Raw genomic sequence first — 13,496 nt, forward strand, 5'->3', positions numbered from 1 at the left:
GGGAAAAAAAATTTTTTTTTCTTTACTATTGATTTTTGTATTTTTTTTTTTTCTGTTATTCTTTAACAATAAAAATACAATTAAAAAAAAAGAGATGGGCTTGAGGAAAAATTTCTAAATGAGTGCAATCTTGAAAGAAAAATTATTTTCCTTAAGTGATATGAATGGAATATACAAAGAGTGATTGGTCATTCAAAGATTCGAGCATGTGATTTTTGTGAGTATCTGCTTTAAAAAGGTTTGTTTGTGTCAGTTTAAGCATTAACCTACACACAAACACATGGCAAAGGAATATACCTAAAAACATGACTGATCTGATTGTTCGTTGGTCTTAGGGTGATGAAACAGTGATGATGAGAGATTCTGAATTTGAGACATAGCATTTTGGGTAATATCAGAAATCAATCTTTGGGGTGGAAATAAACAAAGGAAAAGAGGCAATGTGAAAGGAGAAATGATTGCTGGAATGAAGGAGTGCTGGTAACAATCTGTCCTTGACTGGTTCAATGTATTTATATGTAAGGAATGCCCATGGTAACATTAGAAATATGCTGATTGGGCATATAAAAATACATATAATTCTGCATATAGACAATAGGTTGTTGTTTAAAAACTCATATAATTTGCATCAAGTACAAGTAGTCCTTGAGTTACGAATGTAATGAAGCCTGCCCATTCCATTCATAACCCAAGGATTTGAGGGTGTGAATCTCATACCTTGAACGGGATCACTCCTGCCTTTGCCCACACATTTGCTAATAAAAAATGAGGCTCATTACGTGCACATGAGGTATTTCAGGATGGGGAAGGCCATAAGGGGCCTACCGATGGAACAGGCCACCTGCCTAAGACCACCTAAGGCCTCCCTGACCCACTGAAATACCTCATACTGCCCACAACCTGCCACTTACCTTGTGAAGATCTAGCAAGCAGTCTCCTCTCCAGCCTCATGCACTCTCTGCAGTTCTGTTTGGGCCTCTACATGCCTTGCCTAGCATGGCCAAAATGGAGCTTCTGAGGGGTGAATCTGGCCCTCCAAGGCTCCATTCGGCCCTCTGTAGGCCTCCCCCAGCCCGTTACAGGCCAAAATGGGGCCGAAACTCCATTTCGGCCTACAACGATCTGGTGGAGGGCCGAATGGAGCCTTGGAAGACTGGATCCGGCCCCGGGAGGCTCAGATCTGGACCGTGGAGGTTCCATTTTGGCCTGCAACAGGCTGGGGGAGGGCCACAGAGGGCCAAGTGGAGCCTGGGAGAATCGGATCCAGCCCCAGGAGGCTCAGATCTGGGCCCCGGAGGCTCCATTTCACTCTGCAACAGGCCGGGGGAGACTTCTGGACAGTTGAACGGGGCTTCTGAGGGGTAGATCCACCTCTCAGAAGCTCCATTTTGGCCAGCAAGATGCTGGGCGAGGCCTCTGGAGGCCCAAATGGGGCAGATCTGCCCCTCAGAAGCTCCATTTTGGCCGGCAAGGTGCAGGACAAATGTTGCAGAGCCTCTGCGGTTGTTCGTAAGGGCGAACAACTGCTGTGGTGCTGCAAGATTCGTAGCTTCAGGCCTTGTTTGGAAACGCTATGGGGCACTGATCGCGTAACTTCGAACATTCACTAAGGGAACACTCGTAACCCAGGGATTACCTGTATTAGACTGTATGATAGAGTGAGGAATATGTATTTGAAAAAAAAAAAAGCTACTAAGTATTGCAAGTTATACATAAATGACAAAAATTAGAGGAAATAGATAAATTTGCTTAGTTGAATTTTTAAATCATAAAATGAATGGAAAAAATGTAAAATATGCAAATGCTGCTAGAAATGTAGTTGATGCTACATAGTCTATGGCAAGGAATGGATGTTTAAACAAACAAAAATGGATTATGTTTCTGCCCACTTCATTAACAGGGACTTAGATATGTCAAGAGAAATACAGAAAGGAACAGATTAAAGATCGAGAATATCAATGACTAGATATGAACAAATGGAGACTGAAAACAACGAATGACCGGTACAAAAGAAATAAGGTTATCTGACTATACAAATATAAGGAATAACTAATCACTAAAAATAAATGAAGAGGAAATGAGTTCAGAGGAAATGAAAGACTGAGAAAGTTGCGGTTAGAAGGAGTTGAGGGGATTATCAGAAAAGTTTGAAGAACAAAAGTTAGTATGTAAATGGACATAATGGAAGCAAGAATGGTTTGCATGGATAGAAAGATGTAGAGAGGAACAATGAATGGAATTGGTTTAAAATGAATTTGGTTGGGTTTTATTTTACCTCCTGCCTTTAATTTCTTTTCCTTGTTATTGCTTTTCTATGCATTTTGTATAATGTTGCCTCTCTAAAAAAGGGAAAAAATGTAAGTATTGTATTATATATGTAGTATTGATCTAGGATTCTGAGGGGAAAAATACTAAAATAAATTATAATAGACTTACCTTTTGGATAATCTTCCAATAAAAGGTTGAAGTGACCTAACTGGCAAAAGAAATCTGATTCAACTTTTCCTTCTGCTTTTAATATTAACGATTCATAGCAGCCAACAGCCTGGAAAAAAAAGGATATATTCTTTATAAATATACTCTATTGATAACATATTGACTTTTGTTGCAAAGCTAAGAAGCAATCCCATATTTTGTCATCTTACATAATATTAGTTTTTCTTTTAGGGAAATGCATATGTCCTTATTTTACTGCTATGATGATACAATTGTTTAATTTTCATTTTAAAATTAAATATTATTCTGCCCTGCTACATGTATAATTTTCACTCTGAATAATATAACCTAATCATATCATATATTTCAATAATTATTAAATATTAAGATGATAGTTTAGTTTAATACATTAAGGTATTAGTCACTTGTCTATAAGAACAATTCTGCTGTAACAGAAATTATAAATGAAAGAGTAAATCTTATTTTAGCATTAAATACCACATAGTTCTGGCATAATATATTTTATGAGACTAGAAAAGTTGATTTTTAAATATACTAGCGTCAGATCCATGAACCTGAAATGCACTTTTAGTCTTTAACCTACTCTTTGTCTTTCCTTGAATCAAACTCCTTTCACAGAAAGTTTTCAATGCACGTACATTAGAATTAAGTATGCTTTTTGGTCAAATTTATTCTGAGCACCGAACAGCAATAGTAATAGTAATAGTAATAGTAATAGTAATAGTAATAGTAATAGTAATAGTAATAATAATAATAATAATAATAATAATAATAATAATAATAATAATAATAATAATAATAATAATAATAATAGTATCTTGTTGCATGCATCTTATATTTGATTAAAAGCATAAAGGTGATTTTTCCATAAATATATGGAAAACGGGGGGAAATGCTGTAGATATCAATCCTTTGTATTAAAAAAGTGGGACCTAGGCTTGAAAATAAGTTGGCAATATCAAGAGTTACATCCTGTGAAAAGCAAAGAAGCAAAAGCCTGAAGAAGCATTACTGCACAGATTAAAATGTGAACTCCTTGTACTGCTCTATCATCTATTTGCTTTATGAACACTAAACTGAATATTGTATGACAAATTTTCAATATGAAAAACATGCTGCCTATCTTGAAAGTGAAATCAAGTATCACATTTGACAAAAATACTTCAATGCTGAAAAAAGTATTTGTAATACAATCATCAGATTAAAGATAAAAAATTCACCAGTCTACATCTGTAATTACACTAAACTATAGTCAAACCTATGTCTTAGTTTTCTGAATCATCTCGCCATAGCTGAAGGTTAGGAATTTGAATGTCCAGATTTAATTTCTATAATTACCAATTACCTCACCCTTGAAAATAAACTGAAGTATATTGCTTTGGTAAGAAGAAGCAGAAATGTAATTGTCTGGTTTTTACATTGAGCATTGATAAGGGAGAGATTCTTCTAAAAAGTTTGTGCACATGTGCGCCTCAACAGGCAGTAGTAGTACATAACCAATTTTGTTCTGAAACCACACAAATGTAAATTTGATCAGTAGATGGATGAAATACTATCAAAAAATCCCAGGTTATAGCTAGCTAGACTGGAAAGCTCAAAAAAATATTTTGGAAGGTAATGGAAACCACTTCTGTATGAATGCTAAAAAGCTACACTGATGTGCACAGGTATTGAAGACATCTTTATATATAATAACTAAAACTCCATCCAGCTGTTAAAAGAGGGATCTGTTCCCATCAGATTTTGTTTTGTTTTTGTTTTTTTGCTATTGTGAATAGCAAATTTAAGTTTCTTAAATCTGGTGAGAACAACCAAATGGCCTAGAGCCATCATGGCAAACCTATGGCATGTGTGCCAGAGGTGGCATGTAGAGCCCTCTCTGCTGGAACACGCACCGTCGCCCCAGGTCAGATCTTCGTGGCGTTTCTTTCATGAGCTTCTGTTTCCCTGCAAACGCCGAAACAGAAGCTCACGAAAGAAGAAGATCTTACCTCTTGTCGCACTACCAGTGTTGGGATGCCCCACCTCCCACCAGCCAGCTGGTCTTTAGGCTCTGCTGCACATGTGTGCATGTCCGTGCATGTGCATGCATGTCCACGCACACGATTGCGCACATGCATTCATGTACGTGCACATTCACACATGTCCACACACACGCACCTTCACACATGCCCATGCACGTTCATGCATGTCCATGCACATTCATGAATGTCCGTGCACATGCACGTTCACGCAGACACACCTTTTAATTTGGGCATGCGCGCACGCGCAGTTTGGGCACTCAGTGTCTAAAAGATTCACCATCACTGGCCTAGAGGACATATTCAGCCTACAAAGTAATTCTTGAGTAGTCTTTGAAACCTGTTTTTCATCTTGCAGCTGAAATACTGCAAAATAGATGAACTGATGAAGTGTAACATGGGAATTATTTATTTTAATTTTAAAATGTATCTATCAATCTATTTATTAAATTTAGAAGACCTCCCAACTCCCACCCAAGATCCTGGGTGACATACAGCATTAAAAATAGTCAGAATAATAAAAACAAGCAAAAATCAGTGTATGTCCAGTAAAAAACATTCATGTTTACAAACTGAACCCTAAAAGGGGATTCAATGCCTATCCAAACCCCCAGGGAAATTTCAAGGATTTTCAGGGTGGGAACCTTACAACTTCGAGGAAGGAGGCAAATTTCTATTGTAGGAAAATGGTCCCAACAAAGGGCATTGTTCAATAAATAGGACCCCAAAGGCATCCATTCCATCTAATTGTACAGGACAGGCGGAAACTAGTGTAGACAGTCACTCAGATAAATAGTTCTATGCCATGAGCAGCTTTATAAATGGCAACTAGCATTCTGATGTGCACCCAGAAGCCAAATGGTAAGCAAATTATTTGGGTACATTGAGACATATGTCTGTGCTGTTGCAGCCTGAACCAGTTTTAACTTCTGGTATTCAAGAGCAACCTCACTCAGAGCACCCTGTAACACTATAATGTGAGATGATTGCACATTAAAAGTGTCCTAGATGGCTCAATGCACGGCTTTCTTGGCCACAACTGCTATTTGCTCTTCAAGTAGCCCTTCACCCAGGATTGAAATTTCAGGGCTGCTGAATACCCACGGCTGTCTGGCCTTGCCAGGGTTGACCCCGAGTATGCTTCTTCTCCTCCAGATCTGCCCAGCCTAAACACTGATAGAAGATATACAATTGCACATAGTGATGATACCAGATCTCAAACTGACGAATGACTTTCCCAATGGTTTTATATAGATGTTAAACATAAAGGGTGAGCGTATCAAGCCCTGAGGCATCCGAGGAAGGGGGCTCTGGGTTTGACTTCTTACTCTTGACAACATCAACTGGAACCACCCCCAAAAAGAGGACCACCACTGCAATACTATGGCGCCTCAAGGAACCACTATCTCCCTAAACCAAATTGGCACTACCATATGAACTCAATATTACCGCTAAAGTGGAGAAAATGATTGAGAATGTTGTGGGGTTTATTACAGAATGCTCTAAAAATGTAAATTATGTGAACTCCTTCAGTCAGGATTCATGCCTGAGTATGGAATCAGAATAACACTGGCCACAATTGTCGGTTGCTGATAATCTGCTAACCAAGTCAGGTGCTCTATAAAATGAAATAGGGCCAACCGAGCCTCTCACCACTTTTGCAAGAAAATGCCATCAGGAACCAGGAAGTAGTTAAGTCACAATAGGAGCCAAGTTCTCACATCACTCCAAACAATATCAAGGGCCTGGCAGAGTCCACACAGGGCCACTGGAGGGAGAAGCCTCTCCGAAATGTAGGCCACCCAGTAAATTTATTTTTTGTTAAGTTTCATAGTTGTCAAACTGCTCCGGCAAATTTTGACCAGAAAAAAGAACTCAAATTTTAGTCTTTGCCACCTCTGTCTTAAATAATGTTAAGTAAAAAAATCATACCAATATTAACATTGAAACAAGCGTTCAATTAATGTTTAAACAAGTTCAATGAAAAGCCAAAGCCTAGTAGACATACTAGAGCAAACCTACTGGGCAAACTATATCAGTTAATTTTCATCATATGCAAATCAACATTATATTTGTTAAGATTGGTATATGAATACTACAATACATAGAAAACCTCCTCTAGATGGTAAGAGATATTGATTAATTTTAGAAATTAATTTTAAAGTTAGTATACATATATATGTATACTCAGCCATCCTGAGTATATATGTTAGTATACATATATATGTATATATGTATACTCAGCCGCCCTGAGTCCTTCGGGAGAATGGCGGCATATAAATCGCAAAAATAAATAAAAATAAATAATCAACCTGGTTATTATGTAATAAAAAATAAAAATTTAAAATTAACTTTAACATAATTTTAACAATTAATTCATGCTAATGGCCAGAATATGTCATTTTAAAAGCAACTTGGGAGTATTTCTAGAAGGAAGATACTTAAAGCCCCTTGCTTAATACAGCAAATCTCTTCTGACTAACTAAAACAAGCCAGAAGCAGTAAGAAAATTTTATAGGTGTCTGACCAAAAAATCTCAGCTATCAAATTTCTCTAACTAAAACTGAATTCAATCATCATTTGATCAATAAGATACAAATTATAAGAAGCTCATTTGGAGCAATACATGGTGGTCTAAATTTACAAGTGAATAATTTTTTTTTCTTTGCTATTAAGTAAAGAAAAAAGCTATAGCATTATTTATTCAGGAAGAAAGCTCCCATCAATATTATTTACTTTTTAATCTCATAGTTTGAGAACACATTTGCAAATTATGAATTGTAACAAATGTACATTTTCCATTAGATGAATGGAAATTTCAAAGGGGAAAAACTTCAATGAACAATATCATAAAAACTATCAGGAGCAAAAGGCCAGGACATAGGTTTAGGTCCAATTAAACTGACTTATTACTATTGATGCCTATGCATAGAAATCTACTCAACAAATGGTTAACACTACTTTGGCACTAGATAAAGGTAAATGGAATTCAGGAGGGGTTGGACTTAATCCATTTGTGGCTACAGAGAAACTTTTTGGCTGATTAATCTTGACTCCACCCCCAGGTTCTGCCACTCCTTCTCCTACAAAAACCTCCTGAAAGTATGTTTAAATTATTATCATTGTTTGCCTCATTTTATTCTTATTCTGTGACTCACTCAGAGCTCTGCTAAAAAGTACAAGCCAAATGACCTAAACTGTAAATAAATTATGGTACTGGAAAAAGTACATTTAAATAACAATTAACATGGACATCTGCGATCTCACATGCTATCTTCTTAGCTCTCCTACCTTCATGATTCCCAATTTGTACATTTTAGCTAATCATAATTAATATAAAGATAAATATATTGAATAAAAACATTTCAATTCATGCCCTCTTAGTCTTATTTGTCATTTCGTAACTATAATTGATCTTTCTAATAATGATATGGATAATATCTGAATTGATGCTATATTTTACTCTCTGCTATTACACTATTATGGATAAATGGACCTTACTATGTACAAAAAAAACAAATACAGGAATCGTGTCACCGCAATAACTTATTTGTTTGGTTTCCTTTCTTCTATATCTTTCAACCAAGCAGCTTTAAATTAGGCAGGGAAACACAAGAACTGAAAAGAGGACTTCCCAGAGAGAACTATATACAGTAACTAAATATTCTCCTTCACAGGCAATTTCACTGTACAGGCTAATGTCTGAATTGTTCTCACTATTTAGATCTTCAAAGTAAACTTCAGCCATTAATGCCTTGGGCTGAGAAAAAAACAACCCCAATGAATTACATACTCACTGAAATTACCCAACTTTATATCAGAACATATTTTAAAAAGACAGAAAATGGATTCATTTCTCTCTAATGCAAATACTATATAGGAACCTTTCTATTCCATTCTTTGAACCAGCTAAGTACATTTATTTTTGCAATTATACAAAAATATTGAATCATCTCCATAATTTTAATTTATACCTAATATGTAATAATTGCTAAATGAGAACCGTAAATTGATAGTACATTATGTACAGTTGCAAGGATGCAAGGGAGGTACAGCAAGGCTCAAGGAGGGTTCAAGGGAGGCTATTGGGGAAGATGCACAAGGGTGGTGCCGTGAGAGTGAGTGAGGGTGTGCAAGGAGGCATGGTAAGGGTTGAATCAATTTGAAAATCCCAATTTAAAATTCAGAAACTTTCTCATTCAACACAGAATATTTCATATTCAAGATAGTGTCTTTCATTCATTTGGAAACAAGTAATTTTGAATATGTTCTTTACATATCCCTAAAACGATTGGGAGGAAAAAGGAGCAAATGTTCTTGAATAAAAGGCATTTAAAAAACAAAGCATGTAAACCAGATTGAATTCAAAACATTTGGGGTATTCCTATTCCTCACAAGGATGAAGTGCAGCACATTACTCATTATGTGCCTATTTGCAGGGAGACATGTAGTTCTCTTGCCTAACAGTTGTTTCAGAATATTCAAGTGATAAACAAAGTAGTCATAAACCGCATAATTGCCATGCACAAGAAATATAACATTAAATGTAAAGTTAGTACTTACTTGCTTTTAATAGTTTCCCCGAAAATAAGACCTATCCAAAAATAATCCCTAGCATATTTCATGTGTGCACCTAATTTAAGCCCTACCTCCAAAATAAGCCCTACTTAAGAGCCTGCGCAGCCAGCCATTCCGTCTGGTTGCTCACGGTGCTGCAGCCATGAGGTGAGGTGGTGGTTAAGTTGCCCCACGTGCCCTGCACTGACTTACCTCAGGGCCCTTGCACCCAGGCCATCCATGCCCCAACAACTGCCTCACAGTAGCAGCAGCAGCACCCATGTGTGGCAGGAGCCCATGTGGCCGCTGGCCCACTTCTTCTGCTTGCTCGTGGCCACAATGGAGCAGGAGGCTGAGTGGTGTGTTGGTCCCATGGCTGCAAGACGAGGTAGGTGTCAGGGTGTGGATGGCCTGGCTACAGGGGCCCTGAGGTAAGCCGATGTGGGGTGCCTGGGGCAGGTCTACCCCCCCCATCTCACAGCGATGGCCCTGGTGCGCCACAGAGCCTCCTGCCCCGCCACGAGCCTTGGTAGTACAGTGGTCTAAAGCACCCTGTTATTAAGACCAGCTGCCTGCAATTACTGCAGGTTCGAGTCTCGCCAGGCTCAAGGTTGACTCAGCCTTCCATCCTTTCTAAGGTAGGTAAATTGAGAACCCAGTTGTGGGGGCAATAAGCTGACTTTGTATAAATATACAAAAGGATGAAGGCTATTGCTTAGCCACCCTGAGTCTCCGGAGAAGGGCAGCATATAAATCAAATAAAAAAAAAAAAGCAAAATATGATACAGCTCAAATTAAATGAGTTTGTCTTTAAATCTCATATCTCCAACTTATCAAATCAAATCCTGTTTGAAACCTAACTCATACATATCTAGTAAACCTATCCAGAAAAGAAAATTCAATGTGCCAAAAAGTAAAGATGCTAAGAATGCAATAGGACAGTGGAAGACAGTATTAGAATTCAACTGAAGACAGCTTGCGCAACTGGCCATCACATGCAGCATATACCAAAGTGATGCACTGTGCTCACTGCTTTTTTGCATAGATTTATACCCCTCAAATAATCACACTGCCCTCTTCGACATAGATAAAATCCACCTGACACAGATCTACAATAAATTAATTGGCATGTTATTTGGACTAGAGAAGTGTGGCCAGATGGTATTAAGGAAAGGAAAGGTAGATAAAAGTGATGGGGCAGAACTAACAGTGGATCACATAGCAGACACATAGTGTTTTGGTATCCCAGTCACATGGGAATCATAATGAGGAGGCAAGGAAAACAGCAAGATCCAAGGATCACCAAAGGGGAAGACAGGTCCTGCAGAGGTGAGAATATGGTGAGTGTCAAAGCTACTGCTCTGGATGTTCAGTAATCCAGAGTATCCAAGAGTACATCAGTATGATGATACTAAAAGTTGAGTGGTTTAAAGAATGCCTGAGGTGGCAGCAGCAGACATGGAAGGAAGATCAAGCAGAGGAAGTGCCACGGCAAGACAAGACCTACAAGGGAAGTTTCATTGACAGATGACTGAGGTGGCATTGAGAAATCCTTGAGTTCACATACCACCTATAGGGATATTTTTTTTTTATTGAAAAAGTTTTCAAATACAAATTTCCCCCCCTTTTTTTCCCCCTCTCCCTCCCCCTCCCTCCCCACCCATCCCCCCCTGTGACTTCTTCATAACAAAAAAAAAAACCTAATTCATAACAGATTACTTACTCCCTCCTCTAGATATTGACCTTTACTTACTAAAAATATTATTAATATTATAACATCCCCCTTTATCCATACATTTCAGAAAAGAGAAAAGAAAGGAAAAAAAAAAAAGACATTATACTATGACATTATAGAATAACTTCTCCACTTTAAAACTATACGATAAGTCCTACTTTAACATTTAATCTTCTATATATATTACTATAACATTTCAAAGCGGCCATCCCCATAAAATCTAGTTTAACATTTATTCCACTCTATCCATTTCCTCCACTCCCCTAAATATATCACTTAAAAATCCCTTTTCTTAAACTAATCAATCTACTAACTAGTTTATTCACCCACTATCATGCAAAATTACCATACACAACATTTCTTAACATCTTTGATTCACTGCCCACACTACTTAAAAATATATGTCTATATTTTCCATTATATCTAAATAAAAAAAAAAGAAAAGACAATGACTTTAAATTTATAATCCATATAGTATCTTCTTTGAGGTCTTTCCACTGGATTGGTAGAATCAACATCCATAATCGGGTAACATAGCTTGCTGGTGCAACAGTTTATTCAGGATCTTCAATCATATCTGCCCCCATCAGTAGTAAATATCTTCTTATATGTATAAAAGTAAAAACAACCACCCGAGTGACATTATAATTATATTCCATATAGTAATAATTGTGGGTTTCATCAGGATTATTAATTCCCATCATCGTAGTGGGTAACAACCCGATCTTCTGCATGCCCCAGCATAATTCTCTTGCCTTGTGATTCAAGATAATATAATATGTTTATCAACACAAAAAGAAATTCCAAAATGGATAATTCAAATCCATCAGTTTAAGGCTCGTTTCACGTCCCCAGATTACGGCCATGCAGAGATCTGCCACAATCCTCAGGATGATATTAACCAATACGTCGCCTCTTGTGTGTTTACACATAATCGTTCATATTTTAAAGTCACTGGCTTCACTGTTGCCTGATTTAGAAATTTCTATTTTTATGCCACCTATTTCTTTTTTTCTTTTCTTTTTGTGGGTTTGGTTTCCATCCTGGTTTCCTTTCTACAAATTGTGTATCATCTGGTCGGTTTTTATTCTGCTTTGTAGATTGGTCTTGTTGGTTTTGTTTTTGTATCTCATGTTTCTTTTTTATCCCTTGTATATCCCCTAATTGGTTTCCATGCTTATCCTTGCCTTGATAAATCAACACATTAAGGTTAGATGCCACTTCTCTCAAATTTGTAGATAGTCCAGCTGGGGTATCCAATAAATCCAAAGGCAATTCATCTGGTACAGTCTCTGTAATTCGATATTTTACCTTTATTTCCGGCTCCTTCTGTTTATCCTGTATTATACCTGAAGATGTTAAGTTCATTTTCAACCTATTTTGATAAAATTCTTCCGCTCTTTCAACAGTATTTAGCTGATATCTTTCTCCTTGGTATCTAAATATAATACCAACTGGGGCGTCCCACCTGAATGGGATATTTCTCTTTTTTAACTCATTCACCAGAAAACCAAATTTCTTCCTTTCCATCAATATCTTAGGTGGGAGTTCCTTGTAAATCCAAATCTTTCTTCCATACAATTGCAAATTAGAATTGAAGGAATTTTGCACGATATTATTCCTAATTTCTTTATCTGTAAAATAAATCACCACATCTCTAGGCAATTGCCTTTGCTTGGCAATCCAGGAGTTGATTCGATAAACTCTGTCAATTCTACAAAACACTTCGTCAGGTTGAACCTTTAGAATCCCAGCTAGAAATTCAGAAGATATTTTCCTTAAATCATCTCTATTATTTTCCTGCACACCTCTTAATCTTATCGCATATTCTGTGAAATTATATTGTACCATTAAAATCTCTTTTTCAATCTTCTGTTGCAAATTTTCTGCATTACCATACTTTGGATCAGCATCCATTTTAGGTTTTTCTTCTAAGCTATTATCCTGAGTGTTTATCAAATCATTTTCAATTTTTTAAATTCTATTGTCCAATTTATCTTGAATTTCTTCCATTTTAGACTCTAGTACATTAGTATTTGTGTCCAACTGTATCATAAATTCTGTAAAACCATTAGCCACTTTTGAGAATTTTTTCTCCAAAGAATCAAACTTAGATTTCACCAATTCTTTAATTTCCTGCTTAAATTTTTCAAGTTGCTGATTCACAATCTCCTCCCTTCTTTCAATCTCCTCTATAAAAAATTCTATTATATTAAAATCAGGTTTCTGAGACTGAAGAGTTAAAACTTGTTCCTTTAAGTTGTTGGTGGGGGATATTTTTTATATGCCAGTCCTAAACTCAGATAAATGAAGGAGGCTAGACAAAGATCCGGTGATCTATTCCAGCATTATAACCAAAATTTTATCAAAATGTTCAGAAAAACAGCTCAAAGATAGCACTCAGTGGGACCCTAGGCTAGTAGGTATCAAGAATGCCATTGGGGAAAAATAACCCTCTCAGAGTAGTCTATGAACTTGTAATGCCAGATGGAGAACGGTTTGAAGTGCAAAATGCTGATGAAGTCTATGACAAAAGAAGAAAATGAACAAAACTGTATAAACTGTGAATCATGGGAAGCTAGTTATTATCAAGAAAGAAATGAGAACAACCTAAATAGGCATTAATATTAACACCTGGACTGGAAATGGCTACTTTCAGTTTATACTACATTACTTTTGGAAATGACAGCTTCAGAAGGAATGCAATAGCACTATAACAAATACCA

The 13,496-nt window shown here is 36.9% G+C and overlaps 1 protein-coding gene across 9 annotated transcripts in view; it reads right to left on the reverse strand.

Annotated features, from left to right (window-relative positions):
- The window catches only part of KDM6A (lysine demethylase 6A), a 277,427-nt gene that overhangs the window by 224,680 nt on the left and 39,251 nt on the right, over positions 1-13,496 (reverse strand). For 6 of the 9 annotated variants that reach the window (XM_034423876.3, XM_034423880.3, XM_034423878.3 and 3 more), the window contains exon 3: positions 2,437-2,545. The exons of the other annotated variants lie outside the window; for them this stretch is intronic. In XM_034423876.3, the coding sequence (XP_034279767.2) occupies positions 2,437-2,545 (109 nt within the window). The remainder of the gene's footprint in view (positions 1-2,436; positions 2,546-13,496) is intronic. 9 annotated transcript variants of the gene reach the window in all.

Source organism: Pantherophis guttatus, chromosome 5 (assembly GCF_059756535.1).
Source record: "Pantherophis guttatus breed Tessera chromosome 5, ASM5975653v1, whole genome shotgun sequence".
NCBI lineage: Eukaryota > Metazoa > Chordata > Lepidosauria > Squamata > Colubridae > Pantherophis > Pantherophis guttatus.